The following is a 25,713-nucleotide window of genomic DNA, read 5'->3' as shown; positions in this document are numbered from 1 at the left end:
ATCAAAATTGGTGAAACCCCTGGGGGTTTGAAATGTACACTATACCCCTAGATGAATTCCCTGAGGGGTGTACTTTGCAAAATGGGGTGACTTGTGGGGGGGTTCCACTGTATTGGTGCAACATAGCACCCACCATTCATTCCACCAGAATCTGTGCTGCAAAATCCAAAAATCACTCCTTCCCTTCTGAGTCCTGCCATGCACCCAACTGGTATTTTTTGGTCACATGTGAGGCATTGCCGTACTCGGGAGAAATTGGGGCACAGATTTTGGGGTGCTTTTTCTCCTTCATACCTTCTGAAAATGAAAAATTTTGAGCCAGAACTGCATTTTTGTGTAAAAAAATGTAATTTTTCATTTTCACTGCCCACTTGTATCAAAATTGGTGAAACCCCTGGGGGTTTGAAATGTACACTATACCCCTAGATGAATTCCCTGAGGGGTGTAGTTTGCAAAATGGGGTGACTTGTGGGGGGGTTCCACTGTATTGGTGCTTGGGGGGTCTTGCTAATGCGACATAGCACCCACCAAAATTCCACCAGAATCTGAGCTGCAAAATCCAAAAATCACTCCTTCCCTTCTGAGTCCTGCCATGCACCCAACTGGTATTTTTTGGTCACATGTGAGGCATTGCCGTACTCGGGAGAAATTGGGGCACAGATTTTGGGGTGCTTTGTCTCCTTCATACCTTCTGAAAATGACAAATTTGGAGCCAGAACTGCATTTTTGTGTAAAAAAAAAATTTTTTCATTTTCACTGCCCAGTTGTACCACAATTGGTGAAACCCCTGGGGGTTTGAAATGTACACTATACCCCTAGATGAATTCCCTGAGGGGTGTAGTTTGCAAAATGGGGTCACTTGTGGGGGGGTTCCTAACTTTTAGCATCTTATGGTGCCTTGAAACCTACATGGTGCCTAAAAAATAATCTCATAAAAAGGAGGCTCCAAAATCAAGTAGGTGCTCCTTCTATTATGAAGCCTGTGGTTTGGTCACCGTGCACACTAGGGCCACATATAGGATATTTATGAAAACAAAAGAATTGGGGGAATCAATTTTTAGTCACATTTCTCTAGTAAAATGTACTGTGTTCCTTATAAAAATGTATTAAAATTGCAAATCTGCAAAAAAAAAGAAATTTTGAAATTTCACCTACACTTTGTTTTAATTCCTGTGAAACACCTAAAGGGTTAACAAACTTCCAAAATGCTGTTTTGAATACTGTGAGGGGTGCAGTTTTTGAAATGGCATCATTTATGGGGGTGTCTCACATACAAGTCCCTCAAAGTCACATCAGAACTGAACTGGTCCCTAAAAAAATCAGTGTTTGAAATTTTCTTGAAAATTTGAGAATTTGCTATTCATATTGTAAGCCTCCTAGTGTCCCAAAAAATTAAAAGGAAGTTGAAATAATGATGTCAACATAAAGTAGACATATGGTCTATGTTAGTTATTCACTATTTTGAGTGGTAAGATTATTTGTCTCACAAGCAGAAAATTTAACATTTTGCAAATCGCTAAATTTTCCATTTTTTCACGATATTTTGGTATTTTTCACAAAAAAACACAGACTGTATCGACGAAAACTTACCACTAACTTGAAGTACAATGTGTCACGAAAAAACAATCTCAAAATCACTGGGATAAGTAAAAGCAAAAAAAAGTTATCCCCACTTAAGTGAGACATGTCAGATTTGAAAAAAAGGGCTCTGTCAGGAACGCAAAAACTGGCTCTGTCAGGAAGGGGTTAATATGGCCATGGACGGCCGCGGCTTTGACCAGTTGGAAGATGGCATCACTAGCGACAGCTTCCAGCATGGAGTGTGAATGGTGCAGTTAGCATGGCACCAGAGCCCGGTAAGCGGTGGTAGCTCCCCCTCCCCCCCAGGGTCAGTAGCATCCACATCCCCCCCCGGCTACTAGCGTTACTACCACCCCGCAACTCCCGGCCCTCTCCACTCCACCCCCCACCGGTCCACTAGCATCAGCGTGCCACCCCCCCCCCCCCCCCCCCAATAAGTGATATTACAATAGTTATATCGAAGCTGGAGTTATACAGGAGATAAACAGAAGGAAAACATAAGAAGAACAATGGAGACTAACCTGTCAGCCAACTCTTCTGCTAAGGACTGCATTCATCTACCTACTTGCTCTGTATACCCTTCTAACTATATCGTCCACTTGCGCGTCTGGACCACCTTGCTCCATTATTGCTACAAAGATCATCTGCTGCTCCCTGAAACATGTGAAATCTAATTTTTATTGACCTTACCACTGTCTTAATACTGCCTTTTATGCCACTGTAGTATTCTCTTACATTTTATTCCTGTTACCCCGCACCGCGTGCGGCGCCTCTGCTGTGCACAGCCTGCCAGCAGCAGCCTACACTGTGTGCCCCATGTCAGTGTCCCCCATCAGGATACATCTAGCTGTACTGTTTTACTTGTCTAACTAACTATCTGGCTGGTGCAATCACCATGTTGTGCCGCTGAATGGCTGCCTGGGTGCCGTACAGCTCGGTAAATATATGTTGTCCATGTCCCTCATTAAAAATGCATCTAGTGCATATCTGTATGTGTGATGTGTATCTGTACTGCCATTGTTGCTCGTTCTGACAACCCTTTGTATTACAGTATGTGCATTATTTTTAATGTCTGTAAAGCGCCTTGAGTCCTGTTGGAGAAAGTGTGCTAAATAAATAAAGCTTACTTACTCAAAACACCAATTAAACTAACTTTATATTACCAACCCCCTTGTTTCCACCCCAGATAGGTAGTACAACCAATAAAGTAATTTTATACAAACCATCCTCTCTCTCGCTGATATATTTTTCTGCACACAAACCAGCAACACCCTACAGACACAGGCAGCGCTTAAGCCCACCCCAAAAAGTAAAGTTCTCCATGGAACATTTTCTCTCTCTTTGACAAGCGGCAGCATAAAAGCTTTATGATCAAAACAATATACCAAAAAAGCTGTCCGGGAAAGTGGAGCAATGCCAAGTTCCCTGTCACTACTGGCTGGCAGCAGAAGGGACAAGGGTTTGACAGCTATACTTTTTAGAAGAACATAATCAGAAGATAATCAGGAACTTATACTGCGGCTCTCCTTCTTGTTTTCCCCTCTTTTCATGGAATGTGAAAGAAATGGGCAGAAGTAACCACAGAAGTTTATATTAGTTCTGAAGAGAGCTCACCGACCATAAAAGTACAAGTCGAGGCAGCCATCTTGGGTGCATTACATAAGTTGCAGTCGGTGGCATAAGCAACAAAGAGATATCGGTTCCCATTGGGGAGATACAGAGTACAAAAATCAATGAGAAACAAAAAATGCAGCCAAGATATCCACAGAATCATCGATAAATAACAGGTACAATCTATATTTGGAGGGTAATTGGAATAAACGTATAATTTTTCATCTATTTAAAGGACAATGGGGGGGGGGGGGTATTCAATCTGGGATTCCGACTGTCAGAACACCCCAACAGTCGGAATCCTGGCCGTTTTTCGTCTAAACCGACAGCACATCAACAGTATTCAATGTACCAACTGTCGAGTGTTGGAATGTCTGCAAATGGTCAGAAACAGCTGCAGATTTTTGGAAAATTTGTGAATTTAACAATACGTGGCTGTTTCCAACAAAACAGGTACGACTTCAAAAAAAAGTCGGATCTGACCCCCTTCAATGCTGCCGTTAACGTCTGAATAGGTGAGTGCCGACACCCCCAATGCATTCAGTAGTGCATATATCAGACAAAAGAGCCTACTTCCTGCCTGGTAACTTCCATATATAATTGTGAATGTTAACAGTAGCTCTTATAAAAAAAAATTGCTTATTTTACGATTACTGACGTTGATAATTAAATTAAAATCGGCATTACAGCCAAATGGAAAAAGTAGTCATATTAAAAATGAATTGCCATTTAAATGTAATAAAACATTGTACACAATATAATAATTACCATTGTAGGTTACAATGTAGTAATTACTTACTCCTTTTCGGTCCCTGGGCAGCATAATTCCGCAATGTCAACTGTGACAAAAAACCTGCAACAGAAGAAAGCACTGTTCAATGCCACAAAGTATGACCACAAACATCCAAATACAGGAAGCCTGGTTTAAAATTCTTTCTGTACATGAATCCCAAATACAGAAAGCCTTCTGCATGCACATAACTATACTGCCAGAAAGTTATGCAAAGCACTATATTATTCATAAATGCTGAGAAATAGAACAGTTCCAATAATGAGAATGAGTCATTTGTATTAATAAGTCACTAAGAAGCAGTAGCATCTGGTAAGGCAAAAGTCATAAAGACTAGTTTTTGTATCACAAATGTGTGCAAATGGAGACTGCGTGCCTAGGTGCTTGATTTCATACAGCTGTGGCAACAGGTCTGATTAAAACACCTGAATTCAATAATGAGCAGGGGTGGCCAAATACTTTTGTCCATATAAAGAACATAACGGCATGTACATCCAGAATAAGAATTTGCAACACATACACATGGCCTGTCTCCCATTATTAGTCTCCGAGCGCCCTCTCAGATCTGTCTGTTAGCTTAGGCCATTCTCAGGCCATGTCGATGTTGTCATTACATATGATAAGACATATCGGCAGAGTGATCTTGCAACATCTACACAGAAGTGGAACTGTGTATTCTTGAAATGGATGTACGTGCATTTTAATATTTATATATATTACTATGTTATGCAGGGTTTCCTACAGTACATATCCATACATATTGCGAGAGATAGGAAGGAGAAATTATATATATATATATATATATATATATATATATATATATATATATATATATATATATATATATATATATATATATATATATATATGAAATAAATACAGACTGGCACTCCGGGGTCTTTCAAAAAAGCATGTTGTAAACACAGCAATGAAACCAACCTCTCGGGGGTGGTCCCCCTTTGTCAAGGTGTATAGGTGACAAAGGGGGACCACCCCCGAAACGTTGGTTTCATTGCTGTGATTACAACACGCTTTTTTGAAAGACCACGGAGTGCCAGTCTGTATTTATTTCCTACACACCCCCCTCTGGCGGGGCACCTGAGACGAAGAGGAGAGTGCCGAGCTGCATCAACCCCTATATATACACATATACACACACACATACATATATTTATTTTACACACACACACACACACACACAGCATATCATCTTTTAGGCTGCAATGTTGCATGCGCACGGCATATATCAGTGCTGGGAGGGTAGAGCTGGGCATGCTCCAGAAATGACAAAACAGGGTTGGGGTGCTCCACCCGTGGCGCCCCCCCCCCCCTTACAGATGGCAAGTCCGCTTCTACGATAAGTAAAGAGGTACGTATCTGTTACAATATTATACATTATATTTTTTTATATGCATAAGTTCTGTTTTAAGTATGTGGGATAGACATAGAAAAATTATGCTGGAAGCAGATTCAGATTAAGTTTCCAATTAGGCAAAGCTGTGAGGCCCATTTATTGTAAATTTACATTTCAATACCTTTACATCAAAATATACTATGCTACAGTCTATCTAAAGCACAAACCTGTGGAGTATTTACCTGAACTTATTTTTGTGTTTCTGAGAACAACCCAAGGTCACAGAATATGGCTCTATGGGTTTTCTAAGAAGGGAAACATATGTTCCCCTTTTCACTTCCAATGATACGTTTAGAGAACGTTATTTCTTCTGCAATCAAGTCTTGTACAAAATCTATTCAGTGCCAAAATTTTGCAACAAATACACTTATACCCCTTTCCCATCGCTCCAAATTACCGGGTTCATGTTGGTTTCTTGACGGTTCGACCCGGTATTTGGTGTGATGAAAAAGTGGTTACCAGGTCCTGCAAACCGGTAGCAATACAACCGTGCCCCCAGATGATGTCAGCGAACAGGCAATATTGACATTTCGCTTAAGTTATCTGAACAGACCAAAATCCAGGGTCGCATCGGGACTGAACCGTTTCAAAGTCCCAGTGCAACCCTGCGTTTTATGGTCTGAAAGGGGTATTAAGAGGGAGACTGCATTCTCTATGCAATCTGTGCACTTCATTCCAGGACTATGGAAGTAACTGTAATACTGCTCATACACTTGTGAGATATTGCATGTAATCATTCGATTTCGACCACATCTGGCCAATAGGTTGGTGCAGAAACATTTAGTGAAGATGCAGATGGCAGGCTAAACCAATTTAAAGTTGGTGTTAGCAAGCACAGCTAATAGTTTCACAGCTTGATAAATGGGGCTTTTTAGATACATAGGGCCAGATGCACTAAGCTTCCAAAAGTGATAAAATGGAGAGTGAAAAAACAATCAGCCAATTAGCTCCTACCTGTCAGTTCACAGACTAAGGGGTAGATTTATTAAGTTTGGTGAAGTGATAAAGTGTCTGGTCTTTATCACCAGCCAATCAGCTCCTACCTGTAATTTTTCAAACCAAGCCTGTAACTTCACATTTAGGAGCTGATTGGCCGGTGATAAACTACCAGCCACATTATCACTTCACCGAGCTTAATAAATCTGCCCCTGAGTTTGAAAAATGTCAGGCAGGAGCTGGTTGCTTATCACTCACCATCACTTTTTGAAGCTTAGTGCATCTCGCCCCTAGTGAGAGGTCTGCTTTTTTATTGTTGTTATTATAGTACCTGTGACACTTCACAAAGGGGTCAAAAAGCAAAGTTTGTAAATTTTGTATCAAACAGGCCCACAAATGACTGCTTCTATAATGTTTTCATTGTTGCTTTTTTTATTTTATCTGGTCTAGTATGTTCTTAAATATTCATAACACATAATTAACTTACTGAAGTCAGTAGCTACAAGTCAGATTTTCAACCTCAATTACTATGTTACTATGTAATGTGTTCCAGCATATTTATTACTGTTGGGAAAGGAAGTATTAAAAGGGGAATTCCTCATTCTTCATTTGTGCGGTAAATATACACTTTGCACTTGACAGATTTTACTACATCGGTGATCAGTAAGTGATGTAGCGTGTTACAGCGCTGCTACCTACTATGTGGTTTAACCCTTTGAGTACCAAGTGAACTTGTTAAAAAAAAAAAAAGTGTGAAAATTGGCAAGCAAACATTTTTAATCATAATGGTCGGGATGTTGTAACATCTGCAGCCCCCTTCGCCGGGCATCGCATTATTAATAACGGCATATGCTGTTATTAACGCAAGGGACAGCTCTTGTGATAAGAGCTGTCCCTTGCGATGCGGTGCCGGCACTGGACTTCTGGGTCTGTGACCCGGGAGTCGATCTGCGCCGGCCGCAGGGCATGCTGGGAGGGATCCGTGACGGATCCCTCAAACAGCGCTGCGGTAAGAAGCCCATAGGCTTCTGTAGGGAATTGCCAGCTATTGCTGGCGATTCCCTCTGCAGCGCTGCCACTGCGGAGGCACAGTACAGCATACAGAAATGCGGTAAAAACCCCGATAACAGGGTTTTTACCGCATTTCTGTGATAGGGAATTGCCCTTAATGACCTGTAATATTTACCTTATGCAGGACTATTTTTCAGCAGGCCCCAGCAGGAACTGAGGCCCTTTTTCTAGTTCACTCTTTCTGACAAAATATTTCTTAGATGGACAAAACCATGTGCACTGCAAGTGAGGCAGGTGTAAAACCCCACCCAAATCTAATTATCTCTGCACAAGTAACACCTGCCTCACCTGCAGTGCACATGGTTTTGTCCATCTAGGAAATATTTTGTCAGAAAGAGTGAACTAGAATAAGGGCCTCAGTTCCTGCTGGAGCCTGCTGAAAAATAGCCCTGACCTTACGTATTTTTTTTTAAACAACATTTTTCATTTGAATTTATATAACAAATGTGAGACACGCTGGTTTAGCGGATAATTTGAACATCTTTAAAGCTGTGTACACACAGTGCAATATATTGCTCAGTGTCCTGTTTTCATCAGCGACCAGAGATGGTCGCTGATGAAAAGGAGACTCTGCCAGGGGGAGCTGCAGAGGGAAACAGCTGGTCGCAGGAGCAAGCTCCAGCGTCCATTAGGGGGTGAAAACGGGACTGCGCACCCAGCACAAACAAATCACCGGCAATATGGTCGCCCAGCGATTTAGCACAGTGTGTACACAGCTTCACAGATGTTGGCACTCAAAGGGTTAAAACACAATGAATATTCTTTCATGTCTGGAATACACCCCCCTCCCCCCTCCTTTCCTTATCAGTGTGTATGTTCATATATGTTTCCCTTTTTCTCGTATAAGTATGGATATATTGGGTATTAGCCCATAAATGCTTAATGAGAGATGCCGTATAGGAAAGATCATTTCGGTATGGATTAAATTATGGGTCTTCAAACTGTGGGCCGTCCAGATGTTGTGAAACTACAAATCCCAGCATGCCTTGCCACAGTTTTAACACTCCCTTATAGCAAAACTGTGGCAAGGCATGCTAGGATTTGTAGTTTCACAACATCTGGAGGGCCACAGTTTTAAGACCCATGGATTAACTGCTAACTTTATTGTATTTCCTGCTAATAATTTGTTGTAATTTTGAATTCATGTACAAGTGAGACATGTCTATATATGACTATCATGCCAAGACATCCTATTTATCTTGAGTATTTGTGAAAAACAATATAACTATCTTATACATTGGATGTTTACATACATATGCATGTAAGATGAACCCCCCCAACAATTCTTCTCACCAGAAACAAAAAAAGACCAACAGAAAAGTGAGTAGCCAGTAGCTCTAGTCAGCATGACAAATAAGCGATATGCAGCATTCTGTCATAGGATTTAACCACATCACTTATCTGCTATGGCAAAATAGCATGTGTACCAGCAATTTGACAGTGGTTATTTTCAGAAACAGAGACTCTCTTTCAACACCACAACATCCCTCTATATGAACTAAAGCCACATAGATCAAACAAACTACAGTAATTTATGTGTATTAAAATACCAAACTAATAATACGTCTATTGTTATTCGTGCGAAAACATTGATTTAATTGCGTTTAATGAGGAAAGCTTCAGTCATTATAACATTATTTTTTTATAAGCTCAAATTTTCTGCATTCTCCACTTCAATATATATATATATAGGGGGTAGGGCAGATCGACTGCACACCCTAATTTTAAACATAAGAGGTGCTAACTTGCTGAGACTTTTAGTACCGCACATAAAAAATAAAAATGCAGATGCACACTCTACTCTAAAGGGGCATACACACATTAGGCTATAGCCTATTTTGACTCTGATTTTCCCTTGAAATGCATGGCCAAATATACTGCAGGTGACTGCCCGGTGACCTGATCAGATGGGTGCCTAAAGGGCCCCCCATACACTAGTCCAACTTGTCCTAAAGACAAATCGGACCCGATTCTCTTAAACTCCCCAGGAGGGCTCACATATAATTTAGAACTTCATGCACCATTTTTTTTTTACATGAAAGGGTCAACCTGGGTCTTAACCCCTTCCCGACATTTGACGTATATATACACGTCATGGTCGGGAAGTACTTCCCGACACATGACGTATATATACGTCATGGCTGAAAACTGTCACTGCGTCTAGAGACGCAGTGACAGAGGGACAATGTCTGCTGTCCCTGACAGCAGACATGTCCCTGCGTGCCCGGGGGGGGCTGCGATGCCGCCCCCCCGTCGCCGATCACTGTGATTGGCTGTTCAGTGTGAACAGCCAATTACAGCGTTTTCTGTGTCACCGGCGAATAACGTTCGCCGGTGACACGGGATCGGAGGTGATTGGTGCTGTAAAGTACAGCACCAATCACCGTGGGGTGTAAGGGTGACACTGGTGTCACCCCACCTCACCCCGCCCGCAAAGGCCGTGATTGGTTCGTTGGACCGACGGACCAATCACAGCCATGGAGGGGGGTTTAAACTAACGGTGACTGCACTGCAGACGCCATTCCGGTCTGGAATTGCGTGCAGTGTGGTCACCGTGCCTGGCTGCCGCAGTATACTGACCTGATCCGTGCAAACCGTGCAAAATACTTACCTGATCACTGCCTGGATCTTGCTACTTGTGTTGTGCTGTGTTGTGCTGCTGCAGTTAGCTAGAGAGAGAGAGATAGAGAGAGATAGAGAGAGATAGAGAGAGATAGAGAGAGATAGAGAGAGATAGAGAGGCCTAGTGACAGAGAGTGCTATATTTTGCTGCAGTGTAATAGAGTTATAGATAGAGAGAGAGATAGAGAGAGAGAGATAGAGAGATAGTGACAGATTGTGATATATATTTTTTATATAACTGACTGCTGCCCCCCCTTTTGTGCTGATCACTATATCTGAGGTGATCAGCAACTTTTTTGGGGGTGCAGGGGTTTGCTGCAGTGTCATAGAGTGATAGATAGTGAGAGATAGAGAGATAGAGAGAGAGAGTGATAGAGAGTGCTAAATTTTGTGTCTGCTGCCCCCGCCTTTTGTGCTGATCACTATATCCGAGGTGATCAGCAACTTTTTTGGGGGTGCAGGGGTTTGTAAATTCCTGTCAGTGCTGCAGTGTCATAGAGTGATAGATAGTGAGAGATAGAGAGAGAGAGTGATAGAGAGTGCTAAATTTTGTGTCTGCTGCCCCCGCCTTTTGTGCTGATCACTATATCTGAGGTGATCAGCAACTTTTTTGGGGGTGCAGGGGTTTGTTTTTTAAATTCCTGTCAGTGCTGCAGTGTCATAGAGTGATAGATAGTGAGAGATAGAGAGAGAGAGTGACAGAGAGTGATAGAGTGCTATATTTTGTGTCTGCAGGAAATATATACCTGCCAGTTGCACCAAAGGTTGTGCACCTGCTGCCCCTCACCTTTTTTTTTTTTTTTGAGGGTGCTGTGGGTATTTTTACACACACTGTGATTTTGTGGGTGTCCTGTGGCCACTGTGCGCTGATCAGTGACGTACATCACTGATCAGCTTTTTCGGCACAGGGTTGATTTTTTTTTTTTTTTTTTTTTATAAATTCCTGTTGCCTTTGAGCGCTGTTCAGTGACGGTCGTTACTGACTAACATCTGTGCTCAATTTTTGGTGCAGGACCTTTTTTTTTTTTTTTTTTTTTAATAAATTCCTGTTGCCTTTGAGCGCTGTTCAGTGACGGTCGTTACTGACTAACATCTGTGCTCAATTTTTGGTGCAGGACCTTTTTTTTTTTTTTTTTTTTTTTTTCTGCACTACATACACACTACCTGGTTGAAATAAAGTTTGTACCCCCCCTACACTATACACGTGTTGAAACATTTCACAACCACAAACACAAAAATAAAAATGGCATCCCAAAGGTCATCCCAAATGTCATCCCAGTCATCCAGAAGAATGTACTCAGCGGAGGAGGCATATGCCATGCTTGCCTCTGACAGTGACACAGACAGTGATGCAAGCGGGGAATTTGAAGGATTTGTGTTAACCTCATCTTCCTCCTCTAGTGATGAGGGACCCCCTCAAAGACGCCCCCGTAGAGCAGCTGAGACCCCCCCCCCAATGATTGATCCCGTATGGATCCCACCACCAGCCAATTTTGAGCCCCAGGTTCCTGAGTTTTTGGCCATCCCAGGAATCCAATTTGATTCCACAGGTCTCAGAGAAATTGACTTCTTCAAATTATTTTTCTCTGATGATTTTATAAATTTAATGGTGGACCAAACTAATTTATATGCCCAGCAGTTTATTGCTCAAAACCCCACGTCATCATTTGCTAGGTGGACCCCTGTAGATGCAGTAGAGATGATGGCGTTTTGGGGTCTGGTGTTTCATATGGGCATAGTAAAAAAGCCAGAAATTAGGCAATATTGGAGTACAGATGTTCTGTACAGCACCCCATTTTACCGTATGGCCATGACCCGGACTCGTTTTGAGATGATCCTTAAATTTCTGCATTACAGCGATAATGCACAGTGCCCACCCAGAGATGATCCCACCTTTGACCGGCTATTCAAAGTCAGGCCGGTCATTGATCATTTCAGCGCCAAATTTGAGGAGATGTACATCCCCCAACAATTCATTTGTGTGGACGAGTCCCTTTTACATTTTAAAGGAAGGGTTAAATTCCGCCAGTACCTTCCCAATAAGAGGGCAAGGTATGGCATAAAATTGTATAAACTGTGTGAAAGCACCTCAGGGTACACCCACAGGTTTAGGGTATATGAAGGGAAGGATTCAAGTATTGAACCGCCAGAATGCCCCCCCTCCCTCGTAGGTGTTAGTGGAAAAATTGTCTGGGATTTAGTGCACCCCTTCCTGGATAAAGGTTATCACCTCTATGTGGATAACTTTTACACTAGCATCCCCCTGTTTAAGGCCCTTGGTTCAAGAGGTACAGCAGCTTGCGGTACTGTGCGCAAGAACCAAAGAGGCCTCCCAAAAACGCACATTGCCCAAGTAATGAGAAGGGGTGAAAGCAGGGGAATATGCACTGAAAATATGTTGTTGGTCAAATATAAGGACAAGAGGGATGTCCTTATACTGACAACAATTCACGGAGACAGTACCACCTCCGTCCCTGTACGAGGTACCAGTACCCACACCTCAAAACCTAATTGTATCCTGGATTACAATAGGTACATGGGCGGAGTGGATCTTTCAGATCAGGTACTGAAGCCGTACAGTGCCCTGCGGAAAACAAAAATCTGGTACAAGAAGCTGGCCGTGTATATCATCCAGATGGCACTGTATAACGCTTACGTGCTATTCCGTTCTACCGGCCAGAGGGGGACATTTATGCACTTTCAAGAGGAAGTCATAAAGGGCCTGATATTTGGGAACCAGCAGGCAGAGGGCCCCAGTACTTCTAGTACTGGCCCCCGTATTGTACCAGGGCAGCATTTTCCCAACGAAATCCCCTCCACTGCAAAAAAGGGCAGGACACAAAAAAGGTGCAAAGTTTGTTATAAAAGGGGAATAAGAAAGGAAACTATTTTCCACTGTGAAACTTGCCCTGACAAACCCGGCCTTTGCATAAAGGAGTGTTTTAAAATATACCACACATCTATGGATTATTAGGTCCATCAATTCACCGTGCATCGGGGGTCTTGCTAATGCCACATAGCACCCACCATTCATTCCACCTGAATCTGAGCCGCAAAATCCAAAAATCACTCCTTCCCTTCTGAGTCCTGCCATGCACCCAACTGGTATTTTTTGGTCACATATGAGGCATTGCCATACTCGGGAGAAATTGGGGCATATATTTTGGGGTGCTTTTTCTCCTTCAAACCTTGTGAAAATGAAAAATTTTGAGCCAGAACTGCATTTTTGTGTAAAAAAATGTAATTTTGCCCAGTTGTATCAAAATTGGTGAAACCCCTGGGGGTTTGAAATGTACATTATACCCCTAGATGAATTCCCTGAGGGGTGTAGTTTGCAAAATGGGGTCACTTGTGGGGGGTTCCACTGTATTGGTGCTTGGGGGGTCTTGCTAATGCGACATAGCACCCACCATCATTCCACCAGAATTTGTGCTGCAAAATCCAAATATCACTCCTTCCCTTCTGAGTCCTGCCACTTTTTGGTCACACATGAGGCATTGCCGTACTCGGGAGAAATTGGGGCACAGATTTTGGGGTGCTTTGTCTCCTTCATTCCTTGTGAAAATGAAAAATTTTGAGCCAGAACTGCATTTTTGTGTAAAAAAATGTAATTTTTCATTTTCACTGCCCACTTGTATCAAAATTGGTGAAACCCCTGGGGGTTTGAAATGTACACTATACCCCTAGATGAATTCCCTGAGGGGTGTAGTTTGCAAAATGAGGTGACTTGTGGGGGGGTTCCACTGTATTGGTGCAACATAGCACCCACCATTCATTCCACCAGAATCTGTGCTGCAAAATCCAAAAATCACTCCTTCCCTTCTGAGTCCTGCCATGCACCCAACTGGTATTTTTGGGTCACATGTGAGGCATTGCCGTACTCGGGAGAAATTGGGGCACAGATTTTGGGGTGCTTTTTCTCCTTCATACCTTCTGAAAATGAAAAATTTTGAGCCAGAACTGCATTTTTGTGTAAAAAATGTAATTTTTCATGTTCACTGCCCACTTGTATCAAAATTGGTGAAACCCCTGGGGGTTTGAAATGTACACTATACCCCTAGATGAATTCCCTGAGGGGTGTAGTTTGCAAAATGGGGTGACTTGTGGGGGGGTTCCACTGTATTGGTGCTTGGGGGGTCTTGCTAATGCGACATAGCACCCACCAAAATTCCACCAGAATCTGAGCTGCAAAATCCAAAAATCACTCCTTCCCTTCTGAGTCCTGCCATGCACCCAACTGGTATTTTTTGGTCACACATGAGGCATTGCCGTACTCGGGAGAAATTGGGGCACAGATTTTGGGGTGCTTTGTCTCCTTCATACCTTCTGAAAATGACAAATTTGGAGCCAGAACTGCATTTTTGTGTAAAAAATGTAATTTGTCATGTTCACTGCCCACTTGTATCAAAATTGGTGAAACCCCTGGGGGTTTGAAATGTACACTATACCCCTAGATGAATTCCCTGAGGGGTGTAGTTTGCAAAATGGGGTGACTTGTGGGGGGGTTCCACTGTATTGGTGCTTGGGGGGTCTTGCTAATGCGCCATAGCACCCACCAAAATTCCACCAGAATCTGAGCTGCAAAATCCAAAAATCACTCCTTCCCTTCTGAGTCCTGCCATGCACCCAACTGGTATTTTTTGGTCACATGTGAGGCATTGCCGTACTCGGGAGAAATTGGGGCACAGATTTTGGGGTGCTTTTTCTCCTTCATACCTTCTGAAAATGAAAAATTGTGAGCCAGAACTGCATTTTTGTGTAAAAAAATGTAATTTTTCATTTTCACTGCCCACTTGTATCAAAATTGGTGAAACCCCTGGGGGTTTGAAATGTACACTATACCCCTAGATGAATTCCCTGAGGGGTGTAGTTTTCAAAATGGGGTGACTTGTGGGGGGGTTCCACTGTATTGGTGCTTGGGGGGTCTTGCTAATGCGCCATAGCACCCACCAAAATTCCACCAGAATCTGAGCTGCAAAATCCAAAAATCACTCCTTCCCTTCTGAGTCCTGCCATGCACCCAACTGGTATTTTTTGGTCACATGTGAGGCATTGCCGTACTCGGGAGAAATTGGGGCACAGATTTTGGGGTGCTTTTTCTCCTTCATACCTTCTGAAAATGAAAAATTGTGAGCCAGAACTGCATTTTTGTGTAAAAAAATGTAATTTTTCATTTTCACTGCCCACTTGTATCAAAATTGGTGAAACCCCTGGGGGTTTGAAATGTACACTATACCCCTAGATGAATTCCCTGAGGGGTGTACTTTGCAAAATGGGGTGACTTGTGGGGGGGTTCCACTGTATTGGTGCAACATAGCACCCACCATTCATTCCACCAGAATCTGTGCTGCAAAATCCAAAAATCACTCCTTCCCTTCTGAGTCCTGCCATGCACCCAACTGGTATTTTTTGGTCACATGTGAGGCATTGCCGTACTCGGGAGAAATTGGGGCACAGATTTTGGGGTGCTTTGTCTCCTTCATACCTTCTGAAAATGACAAATTTGGAGCCAGAACTGCATTTTTGTGTAAAAAATGTAATTTTTCATTTTCACTGCCCACTTGTATCAAAATTGGTGAAACCCCTGGGGGTTTGAAATGTACACTATACCCCTAGATGAATTCCCTGAGGGGTGTAGTTTTCAAAATGGGGTGACTTGTGGGGGGGTTCCACTGTATTGGTGCTTGGGGGGTCTTGCTAATGCGCCATAGCACCCACCAAAATTCCACCAGAATCTGAGCTGCAAAATCCAAAAATCACTCCTTCCCTTCTGAGTCCTGCCATGCACCCAACTGGTATTTTTTGGTCACATGTGAGGCATTGCCGTACTCGGGAGAAATTGGGGCACAGATTTTGGGGTGCTTTTTCTCCTTCATACCTTCTGAAAATGAAAAATTGTGAGCCAGAACTGCATTTTTGTGTAAAAAAATGTAATTTTTCATTTTCACTGCCCACTTGTATCAAAATTGGTGAAACCCCTGGGGGTTTGAAATGTACACTATACCCCTAGATGAATTCCCTGAGGGGTGTACTTTGCAAAATGGGGTGACTTGTGGGGGGGTTCCACTGTATTGGTGCAACATAGCACCCACCATTCATTCCACCAGAATCTGTGCTGCAAAATCCAAAAATCACTCCTTCCCTTCTGAGTCCTGCCATGCACCCAACTGGTATTTTTTGGTCACATGTGAGGCATTGCCGTACTCGGGAGAAATTGGGGCACAGATTTTGGGGTGCTTTTTCTCCTTCATACCTTCTGAAAATGAAAAATTTTGAGCCAGAACTGCATTTTTGTGTAAAAAAATGTAATTTTTCATTTTCACTGCCCACTTGTATCAAAATTGGTGAAACCCCTGGGGGTTTGAAATGTACACTATACCCCTAGATGAATTCCCTGAGGGGTGTAGTTTTCAAAATGGGGTGACTTGTGGGGGGGTTCCACTGTATTGGTGCTTGGGGGGTCTTGCTAATGCGACATAGCACCCACCAAAATTCCACCAGAATCTGAGCTGCAAAATCCAAAAATCACTCCTTCCCTTCTGAGTCCTGCCATGCACCCAACTGGTATTTTTTGGTCACATGTGAGGCATTGCCGTACTCGGGAGAAATTGGGGCACAGATTTTGGGGTGCTTTGTCTCCTTCATACCTTCTGAAAATGACAAATTTGGAGCCAGAACTGCATTTTTGTGTAAAAAAAATAATTTTTCATTTTCACTGCCCAGTTGTACCACAATTGGTGAAACCCCTGGGGGTTTGAAATGTACACTATACCCCTAGATGAATTCCCTGAGGGGTGTAGTTTGCAAAATGGGGTCACTTGTGGGGGGGTTCCTAACTTTTAGCATCTTATGGTGCCTAGAAACCTACATGGTGCCTAAAAAATAATCTCATAAAAAGGAGGCTCCAAAATCAAGTAGGTGCTCCTTCTATTATGAAGCCTGTGGTTTGGTCACCGTGCACACTAGGGCCACATATAGGATATTTATGAAAACAAAAGAATTGGGGGAATCAATTTTTAGTCACATTTCTCTAGTAAAATGTACTGTGTCCCTTAGAAAAATGTATTAAAATTGCAAATCTGCAAAAAAAAAGAAATTTTGAAATTTCACCTACACTTTGTTTTAATTCCTGTGAAACACCTAAAGGGTTAACAAACTTCCAAAATGCTGTTTTGAATACTGTGAGGGGTGCAGTTTTTTGAAATGGCATCATTTATGGGGGTGTCTCACATACAAGTCCCTCAAAGTCACATCAGAACTGAACTGGTCCCTAAAAAAATCAGTGTTTGAAATTTTCAGAATTTGCTATTCATATTGTAAGCCTCCTAGTGTCCCAAAAAATTAAAAGGAAGTTGAAATAATGATGTCAACATAAAGTAGACATATGGTCTATGTTAGTTATTCACTATTTTGAGTGGTAAGATTATTTGTCTCACAAGCAGAAAATTTAACATTTTGCAAATCGCTAAATTTTCCATTTTTTCACGATATTTTGGTATTTTTCACAAAAAAACACAGACTGTATTGACGAAAATTTACCACTAACTTGAAGTACAATGTGTCACGAGAAAACAATCTCAAAATCACTGGGATAAGTAAAAGCAAAAAAAAGTTATCCCCACTTAAGTGAGACATGTCAGATTTGAAAAAAATGGCTCTGTCAGGAACGCAAAAACTAGCTCTGTCAGGAAGGGGTTAAATCCCAAAGACTCATAATTTAAGACCTGGTTGACCCTTTCACACTGAAGATATAACAAGCGAACGGCAGTGCAGGTGAGAGACGCACATACCGTGCGCATATAGCAGATAACATTTTCTCACAAAAATCTACTGCCCTGGTGAATAGCACTATACTAAATAGGCTCTCCCGCCGCGGGTGCCGCAGCCCAGTACCACAGCGTTTGTTGACTTGGCAATTAAATTACCCTTTTGGAGAATATTCTCATATACTTGTGATATTAAAAATGACATATAGACATAATTTAATTTGCTGCTGGATTAACAGACCGGGTGCTTTTACAATACGGATACAATCTAAGGCTCAATTTCAAATGTATCAATGTTTTTTTATAACATATGAATGTTTTTTAGTATTATTTTGTTGTCATTTATATTTTTGGGTGGCCACCTAGATAATGTTTGATCTTTATTTATAGATACATTTATATAATGTATTATTAATATCATTTAAAGTGTTTGTGTGAGTGCATTCATCCATGGTGCTTTGAGATTGCCAAATAGCGCAGAAACTCAAGTCTTTTTTTGGTTTTGCAATCTTTTCTATTATATCCTGTACTTATAAAGTCCAGGGGGGAAACAGAGTTATGTACACACACATGTACATGTAGAGGACTGCAGCTGAGGTATATTAAACGTTTTAATTAATTTCTATTAAATTATATAAAGTTTTTTGTTTTTCTCTATAGTTTGATTAGCGCCCAATACACCACTAGAGTATAGTGTTTTTTCTGTCCTGAAGTTTTTTGGGTACTCTTTACTTAGAAGGGCGCCCATCTCGGCCATCTCGGGCATTGAATGCACTAAAAAATCAGGTGCGATGCGACAGACGAGATGCCCGAGATTTCCCATAGGGAACAATGTTAAATGTCTCAATTGACCCGATTTTCCTGTTCAATGCCTCAATTGACCCAATTTTTCCATAGGAAACAATGTTAAATGGGCCACAGAGGCCAAATAGGCACCCTGAAGTGAATAATGGCCACCCGAATTGTTAACGCCACCCCACGATCAACGTCAACCCGAAGCGTGGCGAGCGCAGCGAGCCCGCGAGGGGCGGCGGTACGCGTCCTACGACCTTTTCATACCCCCACTATCCACGTCGGCGTGGAGTTGAGAATAGAAAGTGTGGCGAGCGCAGCGAGCCACCGAGCCCGAAGCGTGGCGAGCGCAGCGAGCCCCGCGAGGGGACGCGGATACCTTCACAGGTATCCGCGTCCCCTCGCGGGCTTCACAGCTGTCCGCGTGCGCTCGCCTCGCTGCGCTCGCCACACTTTATATTCTCAACTCCACGCCGACGTGGATAGTGGGGGTATGAAAAGGTCGTAGGACGCGTACCGCCGCCCCTCGCGGGCTCGCTGCGCTCGCCACGCATCGGGTTGACGTTGATCGTGGGGTGGCGTTAACAATTCGGGTGGCCATTATACACTTCAGGGTGCCTATTTGGCCTCTGTGGCCCATTTAACATTGTTTCCTATGGAAAAATCGGGTCAATTGAGGCATTGAACAGGAAAATTGGGTCAATTGAGACATTTAACATTGTTCCCTATGGGAAATCTCGGGCATCTCGTCGGTTGATCGCACCCGATTTTTTAGTGCATTCAATGCCCGAGATGCCCGAGATTTTTTACTAACGATGCCCACGATCAAAATCGTGGGCGCCCTTCTAAGTAAAGAGTACCGTTTTTTGTACTCCTTTTCGGTTTTCACTATTTTCAATTCGATTTGCACTATCCGATTTCAAATTTGATCTCACAGTGTTCCTGATCTTTCAGGCACTAGACGGGAATCGAATCTGGATCGAATGCAGCAGTGTACACATTAGGTTTGCACTACTATTCGATTTCCACTAGATAGTCTTGCCTGCCAAGACTTTTTTCGATTTGATTTCCACTACAGGGGGCGTACATTGGGATCCAAACTACATCCAACACTAATAAAAGCATTCTTCTATAAGCAAAATCAAATAGAAATATAGTGCATATGCAAATATAGTGCATTTCTCACTCTGGGCCAGATGTACTAAGCTCAAAAAGTGATGAAAAGGGGAGTGATAAATGACCACCCATTCAGCTCCTACCTGCGTTGTCACAGGCTGGGTTTTCAGGCTTAGTACATCTCACCCACAGTGAGATATGCATAATTTGGACATGATCATTAATCTGAGAATTTGCAGAGGACTGCGAGAAGACTGATAATTCAGAGAGAGCTACAGCATAAATGTAGATTGCTTTATTAGCATAAAAAATACACAAAAAACTATTTAGGTATAACAATTGCCACAATAGATATTACCACAGTATTAAAGAAAATCCCAAGGAAATAAAGTGGTGTCAGGTGGCAGATGTTCGTACATCCTGCCCAATGACTTTTAAAATACATTTTTCTGTTTTTATAATTTTGAAGAGTTCCTTTGTTAAAAAGTGCTATGTTCTACCTCCGTGTAGGTATTTCGTAAATATTAATGGCGTCATAAATGAAGTAAACATAGTATACTCAAACAATCAGTGGTAGAGGTTATAGTTTTCAGCGATAGATATAAGCAGATAATGTAGTGGCTATATTCTCGCCGTCTCTGTAACCAGCAGCCTGTATAGTTACACAGCAATTGCAACCCAATCGCAAAACAATACGCAATTCCCAAACCACCAAAGCGTTTTTTGCAATCTGTGCAAATGTGAGTAGCTCTTAAGCCTCCACTAATCTGGAATTGGTCATCGCTTACGTCAGACTCCTCAAAAAAGTCTAGGCACGCCTGCATTTTTCCCACCACATCCAGAAAAAAAAACGTCAGGCTTCCCTCCTCACATGCCGACTTCCTGTCAGTCAATATGCGAGGGGATAATGTTCCAAAATGTGTCAGTGAGTAATGAATGCACCTGCCCAGTGACCTGGAAACGTGAACTGTGTGGGGTCCTGAGGACCAAGTTTGAGAACAGCTGCTCTATTGCGTCCCAGAAAATAACTGACAAAATCTGATTGGTTGCGGTGGGCAACAAACTCATTAAATAGGAACTGCATGGTTACAATTTTCAAAGCAAGAGTTCCCAAAGTCATTTGAATCTGCTCTGGAGTATAAAAAAAAAGTCATAACACCCTTAGGCCAAAAATTTCCGATTGTGAAATTCAGAAAAACATAAAATTAATCAACTGTGTTTATATGTCATTCTTAGGGACAGGATTTGCTCCTGTTTGTCCATATATTTTATGGGGAGACACAAGCACTGATTTTGCCTACTACATTGACCATAAATAATTATAAAAATCGGTCCTGGGCCATAAACCCAGTCCCTGACACCTTTATTGACAACCACTATTATTAGCAGTATCACACCTGTGTCGTTATCCTGGTGTCTACACAGTCATTCATGGCATTCTGGGAGGAGCTTAACATCTGGCCTGATGGCATGCTGGGGGCGGGTCTGGTGTCCTGGCACCGTTTCATAGATGATATTCTTTTTGTTTGGTGTGGGGATGTATCAGATCTTATTATTTTCAGCGATGCTTTAAATAAAAACACTTTTTGTATTAATTTAAGTTTTGTTTGGAGCACATTACAAGTATCTTTTCTTGATTTGGTCATTTATATTGAAGGAAGCCAAATAAAAACCAAAAACTTATCGCAAGCCAACAGATTCCAATAGCTATATTAATACTAACAGTGAACACCATATAAATTGGCTTAATGCAATACCTTTCGGGCAGTTTGCCAGAATAAAACGAAATTGCACAGACCAGGCAATCTGTGAGACACAGTTAGATGAGGTTACATCACGTCTGACATCAAAGGGTTACAGTGAAAAAGCACTACAAAATTCTAGATCCCGAATTAATATAATAACCAGATCTGAATTATTAAAAGAAAAAAATGCAGAAGAAAAAATCAAAAAAGATAATGATAGATATAAATTTGCATTTATTAGTCAGTATAACTCTAAACATAAAGATATTGAAAGGATCTTCAAATTAAATTGGAAGCTTTTACAAAAAGATCCAGTGTTAGGCAACTTATTACCTCAAGTCCCTCAATTTATTTACAGAAGAGCTCCTACTTTGCGAAATCATCTAGTAAAAAGCTCATCAGAAGTAGCGACCAGAAAGAGCACTAGAACAAATGGGTTTCACCGTTGTGGCACATGTCTTATGTGCAAAACGGTGAAATCTGATGTTAAAAAGAAAACTGATTTTACTATTGGGGGTAAAACCTATAAAATTCAACATTTTATAACTTGCCACACAAAAGGGGTTGTATATGTCTTGCAATGCGAGTGCGGGTTAGCATATGTCGGAAAGACATCCCGGCAGATGAAAGCCCGCCTTGCAGAGCACGTATATAACATTAAAAAAGGTTTGATGACACACACTGTGTCGGCTCATTTTAAAAATATTCATGCCTGTAACCCATGCAAATTATCAGGTTTTTGGGGAATTGACCAGATTTCGCCAAATTGGAGATCAAATGACATGGATAATCGTTTATCAAGAACGGAAATGAAGTGGATTCATCGTTTGGGTACCCTGGTACCACAGGGACTCAACGGTGAGTTCGAACTCAAACCGTTTTTGATTTAAAAACATGGTCGCTTTTCTCCTATTCCTTTTTTTCTGCTTTTATATTCGTTTTTATATTCATTGTATTTTATATATGTTGACATTTTTTGTCTTTTACTTTTAGAACCGCAAAAGAAAATGTCTCTTTAAATCTCTGTTTAAATGCACACTATGCCCAGATGCGAAAGCAAGATGGCGGTAGCATTAAAGCATACAGACATTCATTATTGGCTTGACTGACACGCATACCAGTGGAGCGCACATAACATCGTGCTTCCGCGTTCCATAGAAATCTGGACCATGACACGCACGGCCATCTTGCTTCCGCTGGATATTACATCATGCCGTTAGAACGCCTGTTGTATACCGGGACTTTTTCACTAATTGCGGGACTATTTAAGAGGGTATTATTCCCTCTGAAAATCACACTCCTGAGGAAGGATTCTATCTGAAACGCGTTGAGTGTTACATCGGAGGTGCCACGGAGGACAGAAGACGCTGGCTATCGCAGAACCTTGAGTGCCGCTGAACCCCTGCTCCGGACGGGAGATTGGTTGGACTCTTTTGGACCTGCCTGTTAATCATCTTTGCCGTGCGGCTTTTGCCCCTGTGGAATACCACCCATGCTGTTTTTATTGTCTGCAGATTGTAAGTGGACATCTGTATTAAAAATTTCTTTTAATCAAGGATAACCTGCACTATTTGTGTACTCTGTTTTGTCACCCCTGTCATACTATCCGTGTGGAGGGGTGTACTCTCATTACAGGTTACCTGAATGCTGACACCTATTTAAGAATGTGTCCAAATCAATGGTGATATAAAAACCTATTGTTTTACTTGTTGGTTATACACTAAGCGCTGTTACTAGTCACCATTTGTCTTCTACACAGTCATACCAAAATACTCACTGTGTACATAGTGAGTGTAAACATGCTGACTGCATCCCGTACATAGTACACTATTTTGCAACTTATACTGCTTTCACATTGCAGAAATGGGTAATGACACGGTATTCTTAAATGGGACTTTAAAACGGGTCTGAGCCTTGAGACCTTTCACATTGCAGGTGAAAACAGTTTTAAAAATCATTTAATACCATTCAAACATTCAACCCGTTTAACCCCCAAGGGACACGTTTCAAGCCATTGAAATAGAGCTGTTCAAACTGCCAAAAAAACGGCTTTAAAACGTGTAGGACTCTGCTTTTTAACCGTATTGAAATACCGGTTAACTTTAACCGGTAAATCAACTCTGGCACTTTCACATTGCAGCCTTAAACGTTTTAAAATGGCAAAAAAACGGCAATATACCGTTTTAAAAGTGCGATGTGAAAGGGGTAATACTTACCTACAATTAAACAGTTCAAAGGAACTGGGGAAACAATATTTAGGCGTATGTTGCTGAAGAGGGCGTGTACTATAGAGGTGGGTCATAAAACGGACTGTACCTCTATAACTGTATACAAGTCCAATGCAGTCACATAGTTTGACTGACAAACTAATAACAGTATGTCTGTATTTATAGACATGTTCAGGGGCCTGCACACAAACATCATATATTGCATACTACTTGGCTGCTCCACATTTGGAATTAATACATTTAGTACAGCTTTAAATTCACTTAAAAAAAAAAATAGTTTCATGAGCCAACGAATGGGAGAGGTTTTGCCAGAGAAGTTACCAAGCATTAAAATTTTTTGCACTCTACTTTCTAGAATCTTAAATGGCCACCTCTAACTAGTCTTTCAGAAAGTTAATTCATTCAGTTCATTCATTAGTCACACATTCTCTGTAAAGCAGCACACATAAATAGGCAAAGATCCCTTAAAATGCACCACACATCTATAGTAAATTAGCACACATCCTTTAGTGCAAAATAACCGTAATGCGTCAAACTTCCTCATTTCCACTTATGTAGCCAACAAGAGGTGGCCATTTTCTTGTAGCATACATCCCCCTCACTATGGTGGGCAGTCATGTCATCCCTGCAATGGGCACACAAGTACACAGTTTTGAATACAGTTGTACTTTTTTTTTTTTAATCACTTAGGGCAGACATGTCCAAACTATGGCCCTCCAGCTGTTGTGAAACTACAACTACCATTATGCCATGCCACAGTTTTGCCATTAAGGGATGCTAAAAATATGGCAAGGCATGCTGGGATGTGGGGGCTGGAGGGCCACAGTTTGGACATGCTTGCCTTAGGGGCTCTAATTCTAAAGCTAAAATTTTCAGGGGAATGACACAATATACAGTATTGGAGTAATTTAAGAAGGGGATACAACAGCAGATCTCTCTGAAATGTCAGACCGCATAACTTTCTATGGTGACCAGGATAATGCTGCATTTACCAAATTCAAAAGCTAAGCTTTCACAGCTGGGCCCAGTTAGCTAACACCATCTTTAGATATAGGCTACAATAATCCATTCAGTTTTCTGGATCATTCTCTGATAATGACCACATTGCATGCACGGTAATTCAGGTGGATACATACTCTAAAGGCCCCCATACACATGCGATTTGGGCCTGATTTTTCCAGATTCCGGCAGGTTGGGCAGATAAATCAGGTGATAAATCTTCTGTGCAGCCATCATGTGTGCTTTATAGCACTCGGAATGATTAAATTCTGATGCAGGGGGACGCCAAGAGCCGGACAGAGGGAGCCAGATGGGGAGATGCTGAGAGTCGGGTGGGGGGAGCTGGGCGGCATGCAAATAAGAAAAACACACATGAATAGGTGGCCACTGATTGGCTGAGAGAGCTCTCAGCCAATCAGTGGCTGCGCATTTATTTCTATGTGTTTTTTTTTTGTATTCTTCCTCTGCCCGGCTCTCGGCATCCCTCTGCCCGCAGCTCTCCGGGAGTTTCATGCGATCACATGGCACTTCAAAACCCAAATCGAATGTGAGACCTCCCAGGGAGCTGCCAATACTGGTCGGCCTTTAGAAGTCTATAAGGGTATACTGTATATATGGTAACAGCCCCAAATTGTTGCTTTACATGATAGCAATTTGGGGCTTGCATATTACAATATATAAGCCTCTTGGAGGCGGGGGGGGGGGGGTTAATTGCCCATACTGTAAACCCGCAGTTAGCAGGTCACATTATTTACATTTTATTTAATGCATATTTTTATACTCTATCTTAAGACTGCCTCTTGTCCCAAACAAACGAGTCCTATGTCTGTACATCCTTCATCCAGAAAAAGTGATTATGATGAAGGATTTGGCACTGAATCAGCGGATATCATGCTTTTTCCAGTTTGATATATAGTTTCCAAACATATTTTTGGGGAACTTAAATTGCTTGGATGGAAAACTGCTAAAGTACAAAAGGAAATCTCCATCTTTAGTATTGTTTTGCCAGCCAACATGCTCCATCACTCTAAAGCTGGGTGCA

At 41.9% G+C, this 25,713-nt stretch overlaps 1 protein-coding gene across 2 annotated transcripts in view; it reads right to left on the bottom strand.

Moving 5' to 3' along the window:
• The window catches only part of SNX10 (sorting nexin 10), a 62,085-nt gene that overhangs the window by 30,030 nt on the left and 6,342 nt on the right, over positions 1 to 25,713 (bottom strand). For both annotated transcript variants that reach the window (XM_083188931.1, XM_083188932.1), the window contains exon 2: positions 3,992 to 4,045. In XM_083188931.1, coding sequence (XP_083045057.1) covers positions 3,992 to 4,015 — 24 coding nt within the window. In that variant the 5' untranslated portion in view covers positions 4,016 to 4,045. The remainder of the gene's footprint in view (positions 1 to 3,991; positions 4,046 to 25,713) is intronic.

Source organism: Crinia signifera, chromosome 5, assembly GCF_055691185.1.
Source record: "Crinia signifera chromosome 5, ASM5569118v1, whole genome shotgun sequence".
In the NCBI taxonomy this organism is placed as follows: domain Eukaryota; kingdom Metazoa; phylum Chordata; class Amphibia; order Anura; family Myobatrachidae; genus Crinia; species Crinia signifera.
This window is presented reverse-complemented; position numbering and strand designations above follow the sequence as displayed.